The sequence below is a fragment of the Pelophylax lessonae genome (assembly GCF_965119305.1).
Source record: "Pelophylax lessonae genome assembly, chromosome: 4".
NCBI lineage: Eukaryota > Metazoa > Chordata > Amphibia > Anura > Ranidae > Pelophylax > Pelophylax lessonae.
In genome coordinates this window covers 107,440,463-107,465,303 of record NC_138771.1, presented here as the reverse complement: position 1 = coordinate 107,465,303, position 24,841 = coordinate 107,440,463, and the positions used below count along the sequence as shown (strand labels likewise).

At 39.7% G+C, this 24,841-nt stretch overlaps 1 protein-coding gene across 1 annotated transcript in view; it reads left to right on the top strand.

Annotated features, from left to right (window-relative positions):
- LRRC49 (leucine rich repeat containing 49) overlaps nucleotides 1-23,802 on the top strand; it is a 202,688-nt gene extending 178,886 nt beyond the window's left edge. The window contains exons 13-17 of the mRNA XM_082256059.1: nucleotides 2,160-2,397; nucleotides 7,574-7,759; nucleotides 10,250-10,359; nucleotides 13,669-13,819; nucleotides 23,257-23,802. Of these exons, the coding sequence (XP_082112185.1) occupies nucleotides 2,160-2,397; nucleotides 7,574-7,759; nucleotides 10,250-10,359; nucleotides 13,669-13,819; nucleotides 23,257-23,460 (889 nt within the window). The 3' untranslated portion in view covers nucleotides 23,461-23,802. The remainder of the gene's footprint in view (nucleotides 1-2,159; nucleotides 2,398-7,573; nucleotides 7,760-10,249; nucleotides 10,360-13,668; nucleotides 13,820-23,256) is intronic.
- Nucleotides 23,803-24,841: the final 1,039 nt, after the last annotated feature.

Sequence of the window (24,841 nt, the reverse complement as noted above, 5' to 3'; positions counted from 1 at the left end):
TGTTCTGGCGGGGAAGCAGTCTCCCTGTCAAAACACATTAGTTCAGCATGGAGATCGCGGTATCAACATTCGATAGTTAGTACAGTGAGCTTCTCCTGAGCGCCTCCGTTTTTTTTTCCGCTCTGCCTCCTGGGTTGAATAAAAAAAAACTGAGAGTGTGTACCAGGCTTAAAGCTTATATACAGTTGTCTCTAAATGCATAAGCAGGCTAGTGCTCCAAACTTGCAATGAGGTTACTACCCAATGTTTCAAACGTATATTTTAGGCAGGTGGAGTATTGTTGTAGTAAAACCAAGCCTTTGTTAGTAGTGTCTGGGAAAATAAAAATTTGCATCAGTGTGTATACCATGAGTTTCTGTTGGTATCCCAAGTTCCAGTGTGCCATCCTTTTAGGACCTTGGCTGCCATTGTGTACTTATTTTGCTTAATTAAGACATTGTACTCTATTGTACCTAGGTCAATGGAACCTACACATCATTATTATGCACCTCTGCTGCCGAAGTCCGTTTGGGATCTTTGGCTCACAGCTTGTCTACAACTTCAATCATCCCAATGTTATCCCACTTCCGAGCCTGGATTTTGTATTCCCTTAGCATTGAGTGTGACCACAGATTAAAGGTCTGTGTGGGGGCTCTTATTTAAAAAGTCTAGCTATTTAGGTTCTGCTCTCTATATGGTCCTTTTCAGCCTACCCAGGTGTAAGGTCTACATCTGTTTTTTTTTATTCTCTTAAAATAAACTGCTCAGTTGAATCCTATACCAGAAAGGGCTATCCAATCTCATTCAGATTTTGTTTCTGTTTTTACCTTGGCATCTCATATTGATTACACATGTTGGATTCTTATTGCAAACCCAATTAAATGAATGCTACATCTAATAATACAAAAATCTCAGGTAGTGCTTGTGTTGTCATGGTCATGAAATAAACATCTGGTGTACTATCTGCCAACGGGTCTGTGGTAGTGAGCCCTTATAGATCCCCAGCTCAGGATTCCCCAGGGCGCGGAGTCTAAGCCCCAGCCTGCTTCTTTACCAGGGCCCCTGATGGTGGGGATGGACTTGCAGCAGACTGTAACCAGGTCGCGGCCCCCAGGTAGGCCCAGCTGAGAATGTGGAGACCGCTGGCGTGTGCAGGGTAAACAGGAGACTATAAGGAGATCCAAGAGACAAGCTGAGGTCAGGACAGGCAGCAGACAAATGTAGACGGAGAAACAAAGCCGGGTCGGTACACAGGAGATCAGATACAATGGCCAAGGGATACACGGATGGGAGCTCAGAGAACAGCGAAGTTGCTCAAGCAAGGAACAGTGCACTGTGCATGTGTATATATAGGGAAGCAAACAGGGAGGTGACCCAGGAAGTTATTGACAGGAACAGGATATAACCCACAGTGGAGCAGGCGACGCCCATAGGAAACAGAGAAGCCCAAATACCACATGTGAAGGGAGGCAAAACAGAAGCACTGCAGCAAGGAGGTAAGAATATACAGACAAAACTATAGGCTAACTTGTGACACTATCATCATGGAGCATTGGCTGTAAGGATTCATGTTACAAGCCTGCTGTCTTATCTAGAAGAGTCTAAAGCCATAAAGTATTTGCTGGGTACTACAAAACAAAAAGGGGCTCTCTGACTTTAACACGTTAATGAATTGTACAGATTGACTCGAGTTGCTCTTTAAAATGGAATTCCAACTAAATTTTGTTTCTGTTTGGATACATTTGGGTAAGGGTTAGATTCTTTGTCAGTTTGTTATTGTTGCATATGGCCCTGATAGAAAAATTCCTCCCACTTCCTGGTGGCAATGTTGTCACTTTGACAGCAAGTGAGAGAAGATCTCAAATTGGGACACAACAAAAATAAAAGAATGAATGCCTCCATCCAGTGTACTGAAAAAATGTTGTATTGCTTTGTGTCCTGGTTGGAAAATGTTCTTTTCATTTCATGCACCACCCAAAATGTTGCCACCGGGAAGGGAGATCTTTCCAGTCTGGACACAAAGCAAAAAAGAAAAAACACTTATGGGCTGCAAACTCTCCAAGAATACATAGACAGCAATAAATAAATTATATTTTCGCAGTTTATTTAGTTTACAGTTTATTAAGATCATGAATAGAAACCTGTTGCTTAATGTGTTTGGTTGTAATCTTTCACTCCAGATCACTTGACACTGTGCTGAGCAGTGCTGTACAAGCCCTTTCTGTGGTGGATTCCCATCTTGTGGAATTGGAAGGAGATACCTTGTGTCTGTATGGATTGGGAGCTCTGGAATCTTTGGACAGGACATGGAGTGTTCAAACATCAGGCTCTCTCAACACAATCTCCTTCACTTTCGTACATTTTGAGGATATAGTACAAGTTCTACCAAAAATAAAACTCAAACTTCCAAATATTATGGTAGGAGCAAACCTAACAGAAATCTGACTGTCATGACCAGCTAGTTTTTCTTTTTTCTTTAAATTAAGCTTTTACCATTTATAATACGAGGGCTGTACCAAAAGCAAATCAACAGTGGGCATAACCTTTCTATTAACTTACACAAGTCATTCAAATTTCACATGTTGGTAGAGTAACTTTCTCTTGATAGCAACACCTCTTCTTTTTTTTCAATGCAGGTAAATAATGATTCCAAACAGAAGCAAAGTACTATCATTGATTTGCTGATGAAGAAGGGGTGCAGGCTGTCCTAACATCTACAGAAGGCTGCAGAATGTTTGCAGAGATGACACTTTTGACAAGAGTCACCAAACAAGACAAGACATTGCTCTCGTCAGTGGTGTTATCGCCATAAATATTCTGTAGCCTTCTGTGAATGTCGGAGAGCCTGCACACCTTAGTCAAGAACTCAATGATGTCACATAGCTTCTGCTTGCAATCCATTATTTCCCTGCAATGAAAAAAGGAGTTACTATAGAGTAATGCCCCTTTCACACCAGCGGACCGATCAAGTCCATCAGTCCATTTTTCAGGCAGACCTGATCGGACTACCACACGTGTCCACTATACACATATATGGCACACACTGGTACACTAGAAACCACCTATCACTGCCACATCCCTTTGTGAACTAGAAAAAACTAAAAGTGGGGATGCCAGTACCTACCAGCATACACACAATGTGTGTGGGAAGTGTACAGGCAGACACCCACCAAAGGTATGGGACTTTATAGGCATGGATATAAGGTGGTGAACACAAGTATTGCAGACCAAGAAGTAAAAAATATGACAACTTTATTGAAAAATACATAACAAGGTATGTTTAAAATAGATGATGCAACAATTACATCACAAACATGTAAAGTGTTAAAAATAATACATATGAATCAAAAACGCAGTAGTGAGGGTCACCAGGGTCCTACATGTTTCGCCGACATACTAGGCTTCTTCAGGGACCGATAGTGTTTGTGACCTGTTTTATGATTCTAAGCGACAAGACATACAAAATTAATAATCAAAAAATATATTATTAGAGTCACTAACCACAAACATAGAAAAAAGCAGTGGCTAGGAGACTCACATATACATATTGTTTACCAATGGTTAGCATTAATATGCATGTCCATTGACAGTGACAGGGGTCCTGACGTAACGGGCAACCAAGTGGGGTAAATCGGCTCAAGTCACATATTGACACAGAGCCCTTAATGCCTCCAAGATTTTGGCGAGTACTGGACATGTGTCCGCTATCGCCTGTCGGCATCAGATCTGATCTGGTCCGGTCTGCTAAAAATAGACAGATAGGGATATGTTTGCCATCTGTCCGGCGGATTGTATGACAATCAGATGGAAAGGTACAGGCAGTCCATTTCCATCCGACCACCCCATTGATAACAGCGGACTGTTTGTGTCTGCTCTGCATAGCGGAGTGGACATGAACCGGTCGTCTGCCTGCTCAGCATGGATCAGCAGTGAGATACCCCTCTGAGCAGGCGGATCCGCTTGGATGGATTCCGCTCCATGTGAAAGGGGCCTAGGAGTTACCCTACCAAAATGTGAAATTTAAACAACCTGTGTAAGTTAATGAAAAAAGTTATGCCCACTTATGTACTACGTTCAGCACAGCCCTTGTATTATCCTAATTTCCAGAAATAAAACAATGTCGGGAATTCAAAGCTGAATCCCAGGATAGATTTGTGCAGTAATCCAGCATGATACTTTACCTCTGTGCAAGAGCTTCCTGTAATAAAGACTGGTCACTGCTGTGCTTTGTCCTTGTGCAGGGTGACTGGTCTTGTATCCGCCCCCTCTTAAAGTTTTTTGTAGGCAACCTGTAGTGGTTGGATCTGTTGGGTCCCTCCCACAGCCCTGCTCTCTGCACAAACTATGTGCAGGACAGTGATGATGTCACTGCTACATTTACAAGGTAATATCCGGGCATTCAAAGGTATTTTGGCGCACACAAAATGGATTTATATCCTTTGTAGGTATTGAGGATTACATTTAAATGGGTTTTTGTGTCTGGAGTTCAGCTTTAAGTCAGTCACAGAACAAAGCACAGTAGCCCGTAGTAATTAATTAGAACAAAATTTTCACTAAACTGACAATGGTTACCTAAAATATGATGGCTTAAATCAGTTTGCACTTTATTCTTAATAAACAAGCATAAATTTATAGCCGTGGCCAAAAATTTTGAGAATGGTACAAATATTTTTTACAATGTCTGCTGCTTTTGTTTTTAGATCTTTTAGTCAGATGTTACTATGGTATACTAAAGTATAATTACAAGCATTTCATAAGTGTCAAAGGTTTTAATTGACAATTATATTACGTTTATGCAAAGAGTCAATATTTGCAGTGTGGACCCTTCTTTTTCAAGATCTCTACAATTCACCACGGGCATGCTGTCCATCAACTTCTGGACCACATCCTGGCTGATGGCACCCATACTTGCATAATCAATCCTTGGAGTTTGTCAGAATTTGTGGGGTTTTTTTTGTTCACCCTCCTCTTGAGGATTAGCCACAAGTTCTCAACGGGATTAAGGTCTGGGGCGTTTCCTGACCATGGACCCAAAATTTTGATGTCAAGCCACTTCGTTATCAACTTTGCCTTATGGAAATGTTATCCATCATGCTGGAAAAGGCATTGTTCGTCAACGAACTGTTCTTGGATGGTTGGGAGAAATTGCTCTCGGAGGATGTTTTTGTACCATCCTTTATTCATGGCTGTGTTCTTAGGCAAAATTGTGAGTGAGTACACTCCCTTGGTTGAGAAGCAACACCACACATGAATGGTCTCAGGATACTTTACTGTTGGCATGACACAGGACTGATGGTAGCGCTCTCCTTTTCTTCTCTGGACAAGGCTTTTTCTGGATCCCCAAACAATCGGAAAGTGGATTCATCAGAGAAAATGACTTTACCCCAGTCCTCAGCAGACCAATCCCTGTACATTTTGAGGAATATAAGTCTGTCCCTGATGTTTTTCCTGTAGAGAAGTGGCTTCTTTGCTGCCCTTCTTGACATCCTCCAAAAGTCTTTACCTCACTGTGCATGCAGATATGCCTGCTGCCATTCCTGAAGGACATTCTTGGGCACCCTGAAGCCTTTTTTACAAATGCAGTGGAAATGTTTTTTATGGGATTAAGTTCATTGTCATGGCAAAACAATTAATTGATATTCATCTGATCACTCCTCATAACATTCTGAAGTATATTCAAATTGCCATTATAAAAACTGAGGCAGCAGACTTTTTGGAAATTAAATAATATTTGCGTAATTCACAAAACGTTTGGCCACAGCTGTACTATGCATAAGCTTTGCTGCATGTACTCTAAAGCAGGCCTAAACAATGCATATCAATGCATCAGTATAGCCACAAAGCCAACAAATTATTAAATTGCACCCTAATAAATAAATTGGTACAAGCAACTTATGCAACTTACTTGCTTCCATTGCACATTGGGAAGTTGATGTCCCCAGGCTTCCTGAAAACAATCTGTCAAAAACTTCTGCACCTATAACTCCCTCTGTTCCAGTTTTATCTGATGATTGCACCGCTAAAATGCATGCATAAACCAGCTGAAAGGAAAAAAGAATGTTGTCAGTAATTATGAGTAAAGCAGCAAAACCATGAGGAACCATCAAGGGTCATTATAATGGTGCATTTCTATACAGTTGTATTTTCTGGTCTCTGTATTCACTATAGTGCACAGGTTACACAGTTGATTTAAGCGATCTTTATAGTTCATGTATTGCATTTAGAAAACCTGTAAAAACCTCTTTTTCCTCATATTTGCATCAAAATGTAGAAGGCACCAGAAGAGGAATCATTATAGAGGTGTACAATTACAATGCAGTTAATGTCCAAGAAAATGTATTCTTCTTACCGCTTTACTCATACTTATTTTGAATTTTGTTCTGCTGGATTAGGTATGTGTTTAAATGGAGAAAACGCTAGAACAGCATTGGACTAAAGGGAGTCAGTGGATGCAGAGTTGTTTGAATGGTAGTTTTCGCAGAATTGCGGGACTACAGTACATCGGGCCCAGCGGGATGGGAAGGGGGTCCAGTGTAAGGTCACCTTACAGATTTGCTGTAAAGGTGAACTTACACTTTAAATGTAAGATTTTTCTGAACACTGTATTGCATTTTTAACTATCTTGTAGGACCCTCTATGGGACTGGGCATGTTTACCTTTAGACGTGATATTTGCTTTATTCACTCTATTGTGTATAGTAGATCACATATTACCAGCACACCTGTTGCTTATTCTGGTTTTATTGCAAACCCAGTACAACTAATGTTTAACATTTTGGAGCCATGCAGGGGTCCCTTTGTTAGGCATTGTCACTGTTCGACAAGGACCCTGCTTGACCTCAGTGTCAAAATGTTGCTTCCACTGGTGACTTTACAATAAAGTCAGTTTAAATGGGAAACATTCTAAACTAACCTTGCAGTGCGGTTACCCCCACAATGCAAGGGTTAAGTGCTTGTTTTTGCTAGGGTACCTTTTACATAGCATATCCCTCACTCTCACAGGCTTTCACCTCTCCAGTCCCCTGGAGCCTTTTCCCTTTGGTGCTCTGTCCATTAGTCACACTGGGGTCTTCACATACAATGCAAGACCAGTAATTCTGCATTGTATGTTAGGATATAAAGGGACCACCCACAACACGGAGCTTTGGAGAGAAGGGCGCTGGCTGCTGGGGTAGGGAGGGGTAACCAAAACTGCTTTTTAATGGTACACTAAACAATAATTAGCATTTAACCCTTGCAGTACAGGTGCAGCCCCACTGCAAGGGTAGTTTTGATTGTTCCCAAAGAATTCAGCTTAAGGGAACATTTGATGGGCTGGTGATATGCATTTTGTAGTTTCAAAGCTGATGGCGCCATTTTCCTGATCACTGCAGAACCTTAATTGGTAAACCTAGGACATTTGTGTTTTTTATGTGCAGCTGGATCTTCTATTTCCCTATATTGTATTTTTTATATAGTAGGCTAATATCATTATAGTATGGTCATACCAGATTAGAAGTAATGTCTTTGTTTATTGTTTATTATTAAATAACTGTAGCTGTGGGTATATTAATCATTTTATTTTAATTTGAATTAATTTGAATCTTCCTTTTCAGCACCTTAAATTCAAAGAAACAAATCTAACCACCTTGAATCAATTCAATGCATTAGCTCAGCTGCGTCGACTTGATCAGTTGACTGTGGATCCTCAGGGAAACCCTGTAGTTAACTTTACTCTGTGGAAGTATTATGTTCTTTTTAGACTGAACCACTTCAACATCCAAAAAATCAATGATAATGAGGTAAGTAGGATCATACAACTGGATTTATGTTTATTTATTAAAATAGTGTATGAGAAAATACCTCATTTTAAATACAAAAAAGTGCTACTTATTTAATAAAACTGAAGTTTTTAGAACAGGAGGTAAAGGGGAATCTCCCAGAGGGAAAACCTGGCTTCCCACTTACTATATTTAGGTGCCTGTTGTCTCATTAAATAGAGCCTGTCATCAAAAAATCATCACATTTTTGTCCCCTATGTGATAAAAAATAAAGCTAAGTAACAAACATTGTAAAAAAAGAAAGTTACATCCAAGCACATTATATCACCCACCCCCAAAAAGCGTAGGGTCCCACCCCACTCCCATATACACATGCATATGAACGTAAATGCACCTGCCTGGGACGCCTATGCATAAAAATGTTGATTGTGCTATATGTGTTACATATCGCTGTGCATGCCAGAGTAAGAGAAATTATTTTATTACCAGATCTCGTGGGTAACTAAACTGATGATCTACAGGGGCTTTTAAAGTGTCACTTTTGGAAAATATATTGTACTGAAGTTTGTCGCCATTTCACATGCAGGTTTGACATATTGGGTATTTATTTTCTTGGCGCAACTTTATTTTTTACCAAAAAATTTTGTAATATATTACATTTGTGTGCCCTAAGATTAACTTTATATTTTTACTCAAAAATTGGGTATTTTATTGCATTTGTGTGCCCTAAAATTAACTTTAGTGTATTTCTTACTGAACGTTTTGTGTTTCCTGGACTTTTGCGTTTATACCGTGTAACTTAAAAGAAACTAAAATACCACTATTTTATTCTGTAGGGTGTCTGCTGTAAGAAAATATATAATGCTTTGGGGGTTTTATGAAGTCTTCAGGGCAAAATACAATTTTTTAAACATGTACAAAAAACGCAAAAACTGCTCTGGCAGCAAATGGGTAAAGGGTAAATTCACAAACTCCAATTATCCTGGCCAACCTTCCAGATCCCTTTGCACATGACGGCCATGATGTCACATGCTGCTGGTGTAGCTTCTGTACTGGATACCTAGCCCTGGAGTGAGTATCCATCGTTATAGCAAATGCTTCAGGTGACTGAGCTGACCAATAAGAAGCACATCTGTGGCCTCTTCTTTCAGTAAGGTGTGCCAGAAGAAAGAAGTGCTTCTTGCAGGTCAGCACAGCCATATTAAAATGCTGACCAATTAGAAGCACATCTGAGACTTCCTCTGGTATGGTGTGCCAAAAAAATAAAGCTCTTCCCTCCCGTTGGTCAGTATGGTCACGCTGGCCAATGAGCATTTGCCATTGTGAGCTTAGTGATTGATACTCACTCTGTGTATTGTGGTGTACAAAGCGATACATCGGCAGTATGGTCAGCCGATAGCCCAGCGAGCAAGAGGGGATGTCCCGCCGCCTTTTGCCGATCTGCCTGGGTCTCCTGAGCCACGGGGTAACCCGAGCAACCAGCCGGCACATCCGCCGGTTGGTTAGAGTCCTGAATGAAGCCAGGTTCGGCTTAGATCGGGTCTCGGATCAAGTAACCCGGAAGCGATGTCACAACGTCACTTCCAGTTTACTCAGTTTCTAAGGGCGCGATTTAAAAAAACTGACAGTATTCAAAAATGCCTATTTTGGCGTTTTGAATAATTTGAAGTATATTGGAGGGGTTTGGGGTCAGCAATAAAAGTGATCAGACATATCTATATATATATATATATATATATTTTTTTTTTTTAAAGAACATTGTTAAAAATAAATAAATGGGGGGGGGACATTTTAAAGCATCCCCGTGAGCTCACACACCAAAGATAACGCATACCGCATACGTAAGTTGCGTCCACAAATGTAAACGGTGTTCAAATCACACATGTGAGGTATTGATGCGATTGTCAGAGCAAGAGCAATAATTCTAGAAAAATTATTGCTCGTTAACTCTAAACTGATAACCGGTAAAAAGATTTTAAAGCATCATCTGTGGAGATTTTTAAGTACTGTAATTTGTCGGCATTCCACGAGTGTGTCAATTTTAAACCATAACATGTAGGTATCTATTTACTCAGCGTGACATCATCTTTCACAATATACAAAACTCAGTGAAGTGTATTTTTTCCAAAAAAATTGCATTTGAAAGACTGCTGCGCAAATACCGCGTAACAAAAAACTACCCACATTTTATTCTCCAGAGTCTTTGCTAAAAATATATATAATGTTTGGGGGTTCTAAGTAATTTTCTAGCAAAAAATACTGATTTTTAACTTGTAAACAACATGTGCCATAAATATTCTTGGTCCTTAATTGGTTAATTATCTCATTCCTAATCATTTATTTATACATTAAAGAAAAAATCTATTGTCTTCATGAAATATTGCTTTCCCACTGTTCAGACTTTGTTGTGTTGATGAAATCGTTATCTTTTATTTTTCCCGTAATAATGATCTACTGTTACTCTGATTACTCTGTTTTCAACTGCAAAATGTTTATTATGTTCTTTGACAGGTCACTCAGAATGATGTCATTATGTCTGAAAGGCTCTTTGGAATCCTTGCCTACATTGCATCATCAGAGTTACCGCAGTATAGGCTCACTGCACTGCTTGGAGATACCAGGTATATAGTGTATTAAGTAACCATGTGTATAGGAAACATTTGCAAAGCTTTCACGGAGTTTAAACTTTCTTGATATACCTATAAAGAAGTTGCCAACCAAGTAACACATCTGTAACTTTAAAGATTCCATAAGGGGACATAATTAAAAATACATGGATCCTAAATAATCCTAAAATATCAAATAATATTATAAAATAGATACAAAGCTACTTATCAAACAGTCTGCTTCCAAAGGAGGAGCACTTAGCCCCAACAACACTCTAATGCAGTTTTACAATTTTTATTCCCAGTATATTATTATGGTATAGATAACAGGGAGTCCTAGCCCATGGTGGAGCGTCCTCCCACTGTTCAACGCGTTTCACGGATCAAGTCTGCTTCTTCAGGATGGAACAGTAACAGACTAAATATAGAAAAAAAATCCTCCATTAGAAACACAACATTTATCATAGATATGCAATTTTAACATAATCAGCATTAACAGAATTCATGTTTCCTTCACATATGTTGATAGGTTAACATGCAGCTTGTCTGAAATATGCAGCAACCAAATGAATGGAGCTAGCTCCTGGGCAAACACAGGGGTAAAATGTTTTAATTTTTAATATACTGGAAGTAAAAATTGTAAAACCTGCATTAGGGGAGTGCTCTTCCCTTTGGGAATAGACAGTTTGATGAGTAGCTATGTATCTATGGTATTTTAGGAACCATGTATTTAATTATTGTTTTTTTTTTTTTTTATGTCAACTTTCTTAAAACATTTAAAGCGCTGTTCAGCTCTAGTTCAAAGTTTAGAACACATACAGTATCCTAACTGCTATCAATTTAAATTTTCTTTTGGCAGGCTTCAGCAATCCTTCAATAGGCTTCAAGCAGCTTGTATGTTTGCCGAAGCCTCCTAATAGTTTGTATTAAGCAACAGCCAGAACTCCCATTAGGATCTGACTCAGCTCTCCCAGGCTGGAGCTGGAGGATGCTTTGAGGGATTCAGGCATACTAATGGAAGCTTGGGAAGTGGTTTGTAAATGCTTGCTGTAGCTCAGTGGTTCATTTGTTCTTTTTTTTATTTTTTTACCAAAAAATCATGATTGTCACAGATAACATGAAGGCCTTAGAATTCTGGTTATTTTTCCTGAAACATGCGAAAATGAGGCACTGGATTAGAAACTATCAGTAGATCAATCAAATTGTGATAAGGCATAATGTCTCTGGCAGGCCAGGTTTGAACATTCACATAGAAAAATACTAAGAGAGCCCCAAACAAAAGGTCGGAGAGTCCAGACCTTTTTAATATTGACATTTGTTTACAAGGAGACAACACAGAACAACCAACTTAATTAGGGGGCTGAAAGAAAACCCCCTTCCTCTGGGCTGCAAAACAGACATAAAAACATATATGAAATCTTAAAGCTTATTTGTTTAAATATATTCCTCAATAGCCACAAAAAGCTTTAAATCCACTTTGTGCAAAATGCCTTTGCAAACCTAGATAATATGTAAAAGTAGAAGTGACATCATTACTGTGACGAGAGCAGAGCTGTGGGAGGGGCCCAGGAGACCCCACCCACTACAGGCTGCCTGGAGAAAACTATTGGAGGATTCAGGAACAAGACCAGTCATCCTGCACAAGGAGAGAGGGCAGCAGTGACTGGTCTTTATGTATGGAAGTTTCAACAAATGGGCAAAGTTTCACACTGATCTGGAAGAAAGACACAAAGGACACCAAGATTCCAGGAAGAATACTCATGGCTTTTGTATTAGACAATATTTGCTTATCCCAGAGTTCAGCTTTACATATTTGTTGATTCATATTGGGTTATTTTTCCCTGTCTGTGTTCTGCTTAGAACATTTCCCTTCACTTTCTGTAATTGAGATTTGAGATGCAAGAAGTACAATAAAATATTCACACGTTCTGTACAATATAACAGACGAGACTGAATCAAGTAAATGGATTCCAAATATGTCAAACCGAAAGTGTTACTAAACCCAGGACTCTGCATTCACTATATCTGGTCCTCCACAGTACACAGAACATTGAAATGCAATTATTTTAGTAAATATGAACTGCTAAATACCTTTTCTTATCAGTATATAACAGTCTCTCAGTGTCTGGTTAAAGCTTGTAGGAGGAGTTTTCATTCTCCTCTGACTGTCCTCTGAGACTGTAGGACCCCTGACCCTCTATCTGGACAGTGCTGCTTGGCCCTGTGCCGATCACATGCACCCTCCCAAGAAAATAAAAAACTCTCTAGCAATATACACCAAACTGAGCATGTGCAGAGTGATTTCAAAGGCTCTGTACTATCAGGAGATATATTGGGGACAGTGGAAGAAGGGGAGGATCAGGGATGACAGGATCAAACAGCCTTTTTACACAATGCGGAGGATTAACCTCTTAGGTTCCACAGTGAGTATAACAAGCATGCTTTACTGTATATACAGGTACATACATATTCGCCAGCACATCATGGATCTTGCAAAAGCAGTCCAAAAGCTTTTTATTGCAGAGAAGATCACATCAGAAACAGTGAAAAGTTTCGGAGTCACGCAGGGAATCCATGGTGTGCTGGTGAATATGTATGTAGCTGTGATAGATCCAGTGTCCAGCCGGTGATCGCTTCAGCACCCACAACAGATGTGCCTATATCCAGGAAGGTGTGCGATGGGAATATGAACTTCATTACTGCATATACAGACTGATTTAACTGTTGTGGGTTTAGTGACGGTAGTAAAAATTTGTGTGTGGCTTCAAAATTGCTTCAAACTATAATACCCAAAATGTTTAAGGGGATGTTTTTTATTTTTTTATTTTAACAGGGGATGTTTTAACCCAATTACAGGTCCTAAGTTTAGTATTCATTTTAAGTATTGGCCCTAGAATTATTGCTTTCACTCTGGGATTCAGCTAATCATATGTGATCTCTAATATGTGATCATTTTTACCTATGCATGTGTGTAATTGTGTTCATAAGTGGAAGGCGGGGGCTGTAAAAAAAATTGACACTATGACAAGGGGGCTGATCTTCTTTTGAATATGCTAATTGCCTGGCAGTCTCTGGGGTCACTGACCTTGAACAAAAGTGAAATCCTGATCTGGGTAACTAAGAAAACAAAGGATTAGCTTGACATCCATCCATGACAAAATTCCTTTAACTCTTACATTGGCCTAATAATTGCATATAATGCTAGGATTAATTCTTCTATAGCTGTCCATATTACCCACTTCTTATTTTATAGGAAAATGTCTGTTCTACCCCTAAATGACCCCCTGTATATTTTGTTTTACAATATTTATACAACTTCTTTAGGAAAAAAACATTTCACCAACTTGGGGATGGAAAGACAAAGAAGAGTCTGCTTGTTAATGAAGAAAGTAATGAGAGCAAGAGAGGAGTGGAGACTCCAAGCAGAGCAACATTACAATACATTCCACAGGATCTGCTAAATGAGAAGTTAGAGGTAATTAGTTGGATTGATATATCCTTATTTAAAAAAGACCAGCGCTGAAAAATGTTTAACCCTGTAAAGAGATGGGATGCCCTGCTTTGCATCACATCTGCTGAAGAACATGTGACCTTAAAGTGGAATTCAGCTATAAAACACTAATTTAAAAATGTTCGCTCCCCCCCTCCTCCTAACTATCCTGCCTACCCTGTGTATAAAAAAGAAAAAAAAAGGGTTTGTATATTTTTATTATCCCTGCAGGAGCCACTTGGTGAATTGGATTCTCTTTCTCGATTCTGAGAACCTCAACCCCACTGACACACCAGATAAGCAAATGAAAAAACAAATTGAAAAGGATTAAAAGAGGTGCATGGAAGCCAGCCAGCCCCCAGCCTGATGTACTCACCCTCCAGTCTGCCACCAACCAAGTAGACCTGTCTCGATATAAATAAAGAACAGGGGTATAGTTGACACGCATTTGCAAACGCATGTGTAAGCTGCAGAGCCACGACACGGCACCCTGTTATATCTGCAGCCCCTAACACTTTTAAATTTGAGTGTCTCCACTCTGGGAGCACATGGCTGCTAATGGATGGATAGGAGGCAGGTGGGAGGGAGCAGCCCAAACTTCCCCCAACCCACCTCCATCCATGACTGGTCTAGTATCTCAATGCTCTAATAGCAATGTTCTTAAGATGGTACAAACGGAAAACGACCAGCTGAGAAGCATACACCTCCAATCCCTTGGCGGATGCAGTGTAAAACACAGATTGGGACATTATATGAGGCAATTTGCCTGTATAGCTCAGTGCCTCCATCCCTAATTTCATAAAATATTTGGGACTTTACATGAGACAAGCAGGTCATGCTATGGTCTCCATCCCTGTATATGAAAAAAACTGGGGTCAAATCAGACTGCATCCACCAAAAACGCACGAAAATCGCACGGTGGGACTTTAAATGAAGCACCAGCCTGTAGGCGAGGTGCCTCCATCCCTGGTTACATAGACTATGTGGGACTTTAAATGAGACACCGGCAGGTATGCCCAGCGTCTCCATCCCTGTATCGGAAAAAGCAAATGGATACTGCGCTGCTCCTGGGAGCACAAATAAAAATACCCTGCACACAACTAAGGCCGGCCACACATTATGCAATTTTCTTTCTTTCAACTACAGGTTGAGGGAAAGAAGAAAATTGCCCTTTTCCCTCCAACAATGCTATTGTGTTCTGCCGGCAGGGAACACTGGGAGCCTTTCCCACCTGCAGAACACAATGATCACTGCCAGCTGCTAAACTATATGAATTTCTAGTGCATTTGATGCTTTTTCCAGATTTGTATAATTACGTGCAGAATTATATTTTTTAATACTATGCTTTTTTCTGTTTTTTTTTTTTGACAAGGGGAAATATTATTACAGTGTATTCAAATTAATCATTGGTATTTCATTTATCAATGTTCAGTGTTTGCATTTTTTAAATCAGTGCATATTGTTCTTTACTACTCTACCGAAGATTATTTTAGATGGGAATTTTGAAATTATAGCACTTCCCTTCAAGGGTTAGTAACAAGTCTACCTAATAGACCACCCCCTAGAGTGAAGTTGCCTGACCCATCTGCCACAGCTGTAAGACTGTAAAACACAATCTTTCTAGGTACGGAGAAGCAGGTTACCCTCTTCTCCTCACCCAAAAAAGCAGTACTCAATATCTGAACAGCCAGTGGCCAATCCCAACCACTGTCATGTGGGGGCAGGGGTAAAGTCCTTAGACCTGTGTAGGCTTTAACACTGAGCTTATATGGGGCTTTCTACCCAGAGCTCCAGTGGGTGAACATAGCAGTGGTAGAGCGTGGGAAGGTAGGCATTAGCAGTGCACGTTAAAGTAGAACTATAGGCAAACAATGTTTTTTTCATTTTGAAATGAGTGAGGGAGGGTTATAACCCCTGCAGATTTATTTTTTGCCTTTGGTGTCCCAGTTGAGAAGATGTATCTTCACTTCCTGACCAGAGACCAGAAATCCTTGAAAATTAGGAGAATCCCTTAGCTCCCCCCTATCCCATGTCACCTATAACTAGTGTCACCATTAGCACAATTTGCCCCTATTCTCTGGGGAAACCCAATATTTTGGGATTTTCTTTTATTTTCACTTTCAATCATAATGGTAAACATCACAAATAGAGAGCGTGAATCTCCATAATGGGGACACATACGGCAATAAAAACTAAATAAGTGTTCTAATTAATTTCCAGTCTATCCAAAACATGATACAGTAGTGTCAATATTAATGCTGTATTTGGCCTCATACAGGAGATTTCTCTTCCTCCCCTGTCTGACATCAGTCACTTAGAGAGGAAGTGGGGGGGACATCCCCTGTAAAAGGATACAGACAGCAATAAAATAATGACAGAGGTTACAAACTGTCCTCACTTTACCAGGAAAGGTGTTTCTATTGCTGCTTGTTTTCCTAGTTTTTCTTTTCTCATTTTTAATTTTTTAATTTTCTGTCTCGCCTAAAACCCCTCAAATGAACAGCTGTGAGATCTTCTCTTCCTGGCCTGTCTACCCCTTCTTTAATAAGCAGGACATAGGAGGAAATCTCCCAAATTATGGCACAGACAGCATTAACAATTAATTCCAGGTATGGTATGTTTTTACATAGTTAAACTGGCTTAATTTGGACCAATGTAACTATGTATATATACCTGGCTGATCCCCCCCCCCCCCCCCAGCTGGAAATCACTGAACTAACCACCACTCCAGTGATCTCCACTAGCTTCTAGGTCCCATGCTGAGCAGCTTTCCTGATGCATTCTGAACACAGGAGGTTGGCCACTCAACAATTGCATTTTTTGAATGAATGCAATGCATTCTCTGATTGGAGAGTTGGATATTTTCCATTCTCTTTACTGTATAAAAAAATCAATACACATTTTGTGATGTAAAATAGGCTATTCAAAATACTACATTTTTGTAGTTGTTAAATAAGGAATGGGATAAAGTAAGATCACATCATTATAAAAGATAGCTCTGCAAACCTTTTGAACTAGGTGGTCTTGCTTGTCTGGTATAATAACTAATCTTAAATCTTAAAGAATATTGTTTTAAGTAATGAATAGAGGCATGATCAGGGTTAAGCAAGGATAGAGAATGCATAAAGAAAAGAAAAAGGAGTGGAAAGAAAAAGCATAAACACTCAACACAAAGGTAAATTATATACAAATAGCTCTATGAAGGCGCAGGAACATCGTGTATTTGTCTGCATTGTGTCAGAGAGAACTTGATACAGTGTAATAATACCAAAAGGTACATGCTAACATCAACCACATAACCATGTGTAAACATTCTCCTCTGAATAAGGAAACCTGAACAATGTCTAGTTGTATAGAAAATAATTCTTCATTGAAGAACATTTTTTACACACAGTTGGCTTCCTGACTAATAATACCTTTGAAAGGGCAATGCAGTCTATTTTCTCTAAACATAGACAGCCGATAAACTAAGTAGCTATGGCACCCTCTGTAAACGTATATTCGCATGTTGTGATACTATTCGCTCAAAATTAGGCTTATGTCAGATGACCTGATGCTTGGTTTAGGTCATATACCCTGGGATCGAAGCCCCACAAAATTTGCCCATTACAGCTGAAGATATGTTTAGGTCTGATTGGATTTATAAAGTATTTACAGTGGGGAAAATAGGTACAACCCAGTTCCAAAAAAATTGGGACACTGTACAAATTAAAAAAGGAATGGGCTCATTTACAAATCTCAAAAACGTATATATTTTATTCACACTATAATATAGATAACATGTCAAATGTTGAAAGTGAGACATTTTGAAATGCCATGCCAAATATTGGCTCATTTTGGATTTCATGAGAGCTACACATTCCAAAAAAGTTGGGACAGGTAGCAAAAAATTAAATGAACATATAAGGAACAGCTGGAGGACCAATTTGCAACTTATTAGGTCAATTGGCAACATTATTGGGTATAAAAAGAGCCTCTCGGAGTGGCAGTGTCTCTCAGAATTCAAGATGGGCAGAGGATCACCAATTCCCCCAATAGCGGAGCAATATCAGAAAGGAGTTTCTCAGATAAAAATTGCAAAGAGTTTGAAGTTATCATCAGCTACAGTGCATAATATCATCCAAAGATTCAGAGAATCTGGAACAATCTCTGTGCGTAACGGTCAAGGCCAGAAAACCATACTGGATCACATACAGTAATGCTACTGTAAGGAAATCACAACATGGGCTCAGGAATACCTACAGAAAACATTGTCGGTGAACACAATCCACCGTGCCATTCGCCGTTGCTGGCTAAAACTCGATAGGCCAAAAAAGAAGCCATATCTAAACATGATCCAGAGGTGCAGGCGTTTTCTCTGGGCCAAGGCTCATTTAAAATGGACTGTGGCAAAGTGGAAAACTGTTCTGTGGTCAGACGAATCAAAATTTGAAGTTCTTTTTGGAAGACTGGGACGCCATGTCATCTGGACTAAAGAGGACAAGGACAACCCAAGTTGTTATCAGCGCTCAGTTCAGAAGCCTGCATCTCTGATGGTATGGGGTTGCATGAGTGCATGTGGCATGGGCAGCTTACACACCTGGAAAGGCACCATCAATGCTGAAAGGTATATCCAAGTTCTAGAACAACATATGCTCCCATCCAGGTGTCGTCTCTTTCAGGGAAGACCTTGCATTTTCCAACATGACAATGCCAGACTACATACTGCATCAATTACAACATCATGGCTGCATAGAAGAAGGATTCGGGTACTGAAATGGCCACCCTGCAGTCCAGATCTTTCACCCATAGAAAACATTTGCCGCATCATAAAGAGGAAGATGTGACAAAGAAGACCTAAGCCTGTATTAGACAAGAATGGGACAACATTCCTATTCCTAAACTTGAGTAACTTGTCTCCTCAGTCCCCAGACGTTTGCAGACTGTTATAAAAAGAAGAGGGGATGCCTCACAGTGGTACACATGGCCTTGTCCCAACTTTTTTTAGATGTGTTGATGCCATGAAATTTAAAATTGACTTATTTTTCACTTAAAATTATACATTTTCTCAGTTTAAACATTTGATATTTCACCTATGTTGTATTCTGAATAAAATATTGAAATTTGAAACTTCCACATCATTGCATTCTGTTTTTAGTCACAATTTGTACAGTGTCTCAACTTTTTTTTGGAATTGGTCTTGTATTTGATCCCCTGCAGATTTGTAGGTTTGCCCACGTACAAAGAATTGAAGGGTCTATAATTTTTATCATAGGTGTATTTTAAATGATAGAGACAGAATATCAACCAAAACTCCAAAAAAAAAAAACGTAAAACAAATACTATAAACTAAGTTGCAGTTCAGTGAGTAAAATAATTATTTGATCCCCAAGCAAAACATTACTTAATACTTGGTGGAGAAACCATTGTTGGCAATCAGAGAGGGAAGACGTTTCTTATAGTTACTGACCAAGTTTGCAAACATTTTAGGAGGGATTTTGGTCCACTCTACTTTACATATCTTCTCTAAATCCTTAAGGTTTCTTGGCTGTCTCTTGGCAATTTGAAGTTTCAGCTACCTCCATAATTTTTTAATAGGATTAAGGTCTGGAGACTGGCTAGACCTCTCCATGACCTTAATGTGCTTCTTCTTGAGCCACTCTTTTGTTGCCTCCGAAGTATGTTTTGGGTTATTGTCATGCTGGAAGACCCATCCACGACCCATCTTCAGTGTTCTGGCTAAGTGAAGAAGGTTCTCATCCAATATTTTACAATTTACTAACACCCTAGACCCCCCCCCCCCCCCCAGTTTCTGTTGCACTTACCTTCCTGGGTGATTAGCTGTCAGTGCCCATGCTCCATGCAGCTAGTGTTTAGGTCCAGTAAATTAAAATCCCCAATCTTTTTCCCCTTCTTTCTGTAGGGCTTCTGACATGGATCAGAGCTATTCTTATTGGCCAGTGCTGGCATGTGACCGCTTTGACCAATCAGAATTGCTCTGATTCAGCCCTACAGAAAGAAGGGGGAGAAGAGCAGGGATTTTAAATCCCTGGGACACTACATCAGCTGCATAGGCTTTGACATCTAATGCATTCTATGCATTAAGATAAAAAAGCCTTCTGTGTGTAGCAGCACCCCCTATTACTTACCTGAGCCCCATCTCTATCCAGCGATGTCCACGAGTCCCTCGGCTGTTCGGGATTCTCCATCCTGATTCACTGAGACACATCAGCGGCGCCATTGGCTCCCGCTGCTGTCAAAGTCAGTTAGCCAATCAGGAGAGAGAGGGGCGGGGCTGAACGGCAGCTCTGTGTCTGAATGGGTGCCCCCTTAGCAAGGGCACTCCACAGGAGGGAGGGGCCAGGATAAGCAAAGAGGCACCTGAGAAGAGGAGGATCCAGGCTGTCCTGTGAAAAACCAACTGCACAGAGGTAAGTATAACATGTTTGTTATTTAAAAAAAAAAAAAATACGACACTTTACATTCACTTTAGGGACTTAGAACACATCAGCATATCCCTACTTTGCTTAGGTCCACAGCTCATATTTTAATTATTTGCTAGAGTATATCATAGTTGGCTGTGCAACGGATTTCATAGAATTTTCAAGGACTTGTAAAAATCTGCTAAGTCCTGTTTCATATCAGCAATAAAACAGCAAAGTAAATATGATTTGCCACAAAAAGCCCAGTTAATGAGGATCCCCAGTTGAGTTTATTTGTGAAAGGAAAAAAACTTTTCCCATAATAATTTGCTGGAAAGGATTTTGTGTATTTTTCATGTTAATTCTCACGCTCACTGTGGATGATCCAAGCTATGATCTAATGCTTTTAGGCAGGAACAAAACAAATCCTCCATTGACTTTTCTTCACTGTCTAATGGTTTTTGATACAATATAAAATAACTAACCATTATCAGATTGTTAAATTTGAGTAATGTTTAGGGAAACATATTCCAGGTGATTTTTGAAATGTGTATTATTTGTTCTAATATTAAACTGTCAAGAAGTGAAATTACACTTCATTTTAAAACATTAAAACAGCTAAAAGTTTAAACAAAGAGTCTTGTTTAAAAGCAGGCACCATGACCTGAAAACCCTTGTTTGTGAACTCTTCCAATCCCGGGGGAGCTCTATAGCTAAGGGCTTGACTACTTTCAGTTTGGAAATTAGCCTGCATTGCTGGAGATAAGTCCACCCACTGTCCTACAAACCAGTAAGAGCACTGGTATTGCTGGTGAGGCTCTCATCAGAGCTGTCTATTACTAAAACCTGCCTGCCTACCAGGGCTTTTTTTCAGCTTGAATGTGGTTGAACTCAGTTCCACTACCTCAGGCTTAGGCCCTCTTCTTCCTACTCACCACTATCACTTGGAAGCACCCAGCCGACTCTAGTACTGGCTTCTGTGTTTACCAGTGATAGCTTGTCTCCCACAGATATAATATCCGGAGTAACTCCCACTGAGTTACAAGGGAGATACAGGTGCCCAGGATGCATTGTGGATGCAGACACCCCCACTGGAAGATCTCCCTGCAAGCGAGAGAGGAGGAGCCATTTACAGTGTTCAGGGAGGTACTAGAGCCGGCTGGGTGCTTCAGTTTATTGCAGCAACAAAAGTAAGATATGTGGAAGATGGTGGAGCTTTTCAAGAGTAGGGGAGGTTGCATGCAGAGGTCAGAGTTGAAGAGGGGTGAAAGTGAGATGTGGATGGGAGATGCAGAGGTAAGTAGCTGTGGAAGAAGGTTGAACTCTGCACTATGTACATAGCGTACCCCTGTACTCTGTATGTAATGCACTCCTAGTATTTAATGTCCCTTTAGGACCCTCCCGCTGTTAGCAAAATTTGGCCACACCCACTATTTGATGGGCTTTGGAGGGTGTGTGTGGGGGGGAGAGGGGGTGTGGGGGGAGGGGGTTGTGGTTGAGTTCCTGCACTATTTTCTGAGAAAAAGGCCTGCTGTCTAGTATTCTGTTTTCCAACAAGGGCACTGTTAGTGCCCATTAGATAGTGAGCCACAGGGTGGGCAGAGAAGTTGGAGTAAATAAGTCCACATTAAATGGACTGAAACAGCACACAGAAGTGGTTATTGTAGGTAATAGCCAACATCTAGATGTACACTAGGTAATCGCAGATGCCTTGTGGTGCCTTGTTTTAGGTAGGACTGTGCCTTTTTAAAAACGGCTCTAAAAAATTACTTCAAAATACATCTAGAAGGTTCATTAAAAAAAATGACTACAATATTATTTATTAATATTTATTCTAAGATTAATTAAAAGTGTATTTCAAAGTATTGGTCTGTCATTTATTTAATCTTTTTTGGTCATATTTCCACTTCAGTATTTATATATTTATTTATTTCAGGTACTTATATAGCGCTGTCAATTTACGCAGCGCTTTACATATACATTGCACATTCACATCAGTCCCTGCCCTCAAGGAGCTTACAATCTAAGGTCCCTAACTCGCATACATACACAGTAGGGCCAATTTTTTTATTCAGGATCCAATTAACCTACCTTTGGAGTCTTTGGAGTGTGGGAGGAAACCGGAGTACCCAGGGGAAACCCACGCAGGCACGGGGAGAACATGCAAACTCCAGGCAGGTAGTGTCGTGGTTGGGATTTGAACCAGCGACCCTCTTGCTGCAAGGTGAAAGTGCTAACCACTACACCACTATGCTGCCCTAAAACCAGGCAATATACTCTGCATTACTTACTGGAGGAAACTTGAAAATGAACGTGCTGCTCCTAAAGCACTTTTTTCTAAAGCAATTGATATGCATGTCTCATAACTATATATACATTTTCCCAAAATAACATTTTAATACCTTTTATTTCTATTTTATCCAGCAATCACACAAAACCATAGTCTCCTCTATATTCCATTGCTGGTCTGAGGGGGGTGTGTCAGTGTTGGAAGGCAGCAGGCTGTTGGGTACTTGTAGCACAGCATGGAGACCAAAAGTCTTTTTAATATCTACTGAATGCATTTAGCTTTAAAGGCAATTACATTATCTAGATACAAACAGACAGACACATGCTGAATGTCCAGCAAACAATTTAGACACTTCTACTGAGACAGATGTGCTCTGCAGAAAATTGAGCTGCAGTGCTGTGGAATGACCAGCAGATGGTAAAGGCGGTTGATACATTTGAGAACTCTACTTGTCCACAGTAAATTTTACCCCATATTTTAGCACACACCTGTCACACACAGAAAATATTTATTACACCTGAAAACTATTCAGTCAGTAACTGACCCTTACACTCAATCTACTGTACACTTTAAAAGCAACCAATAATATACACCTTTCCCTAAATAAATATGGGAGGTGCCATTGCTGACCTCTTTATAATAATACTAGTTGACTAGCTATTATGTTGATCCATTGGCTTCCATTTTCACTCCATTCTTTCACTTACAGTATCTCAATGTTTCTCTTACAGGAAACTGCAGAGAAGAAAGCCTTCTGCCATTCCTATGTAAAGGACCTTGTGAATGAGGCAACTGACATCAATTTGAAAAATGAATCTTTACAAAAGTTGTGGCCACAAATGTTCATTGAGATGGTCAGAGATGCAGTGATTGAGATCCGTGATAAGAACTCCTATATGAAACAGTGCTTGCAGAGGATCTCTGAACAAAAATAGCCACCGATCAATATTTCATACTCCCAAACCGTAATATTGACTGTTCCTATGTAGACCTGCTTGTTCTTATTTCATATCCTGAATTTTCTACCTCCCTCTTTTTGGCAGTATAGAAGACCACCATATGTTAAACCAAGCCCTGTATTTGGGACTTTGAGCTGTTTATAGCAAGCAGAATTGTATACCACAAAGAAGCCATGATCTTCAAATGTCTTCCACCACTAAATATGTGGGAAGACACATTGCTACAACACTATGGCCAATCTGTCAAATGAAAAGTCACTTAGTGTAATTTGCTTTTCTGAAGTGTTTGTTTAAAATAAAATAAAATTGCTTTTGTAATTTGGGTTCTAAATAATTTTGGGCATTTAGAATGGAACCCCTTTAGGGTCACCCACATACACTGCAAGGATATTAGCAAACGTTACTGCAGATACTTGACTACTTCTGTCCTGTAAATATTGGAAGAGATCCGGTTGGCATACTTAGTGAAATCTGACAAATCAGTGCTGAGGGAGAAAATGTGCCTTTAATTAATATCATTTCATCATTCTCAGTCTTGTAATAGGAAGCAACGCACTCCTTTGGTAAACCTTTTTAGGTGCAACACTCTTTGCGGTTGTCTCATCAAGTGAAACTTTTAACTTAGTAAACTTAAAAGTACAACAACACTTTACCTTAACAGAAAAAAAAAAACAGCCACCCATCCCTAGCTCCCTAACTTAGAACACCCACCTTTCGCCATTGTGCTTACTCCTGATGGTTTGGCAATTCAACTCAGTTGAGCAATAGCATACATACATAAGGAAATGCGCCACATAACAGTCACATAGCGCCCACTAATCCTAAGGCAGAGATTGTTCCAACATAACCTTAATACAATACACAAATAGAACCTGTCATACAACATTCAGTCAGATTCATACTTGCTTTCTCCCTTCCCCTGTGCCCACAACAGAGAACATTGGGCAGTGAGAATATATGAAAGATTAGGAATCAATATCTAGAGTTGGCACTTCCAGTTAGCATGTCATATGCGATTCCAGCCATAGATTCCAGATTTTGTGAAATTTTTCAACATGCATATTTTTACTAATGTGTGATCACGGTTGGCTTACAGCAGATGCTTTCCAGTGTGTTTTTTTTTCTTTTTTCTTTATATTTTTCTTGAAATGTTTTAATATTTCAAGACAAGGACATAACAAGTAAATGTAGATAATTATCGTACACCAGAGGATGTTCAATATCCCCTATAAGATAGAAATTAAAGGCATATAAACAAAATCTCATAAGCCATTATAGTTTCACTCAACAATTTTGAAATAACATCAGAGATACTAGAACATATTACAAAAATGCATAGCATATCATCATATTATAT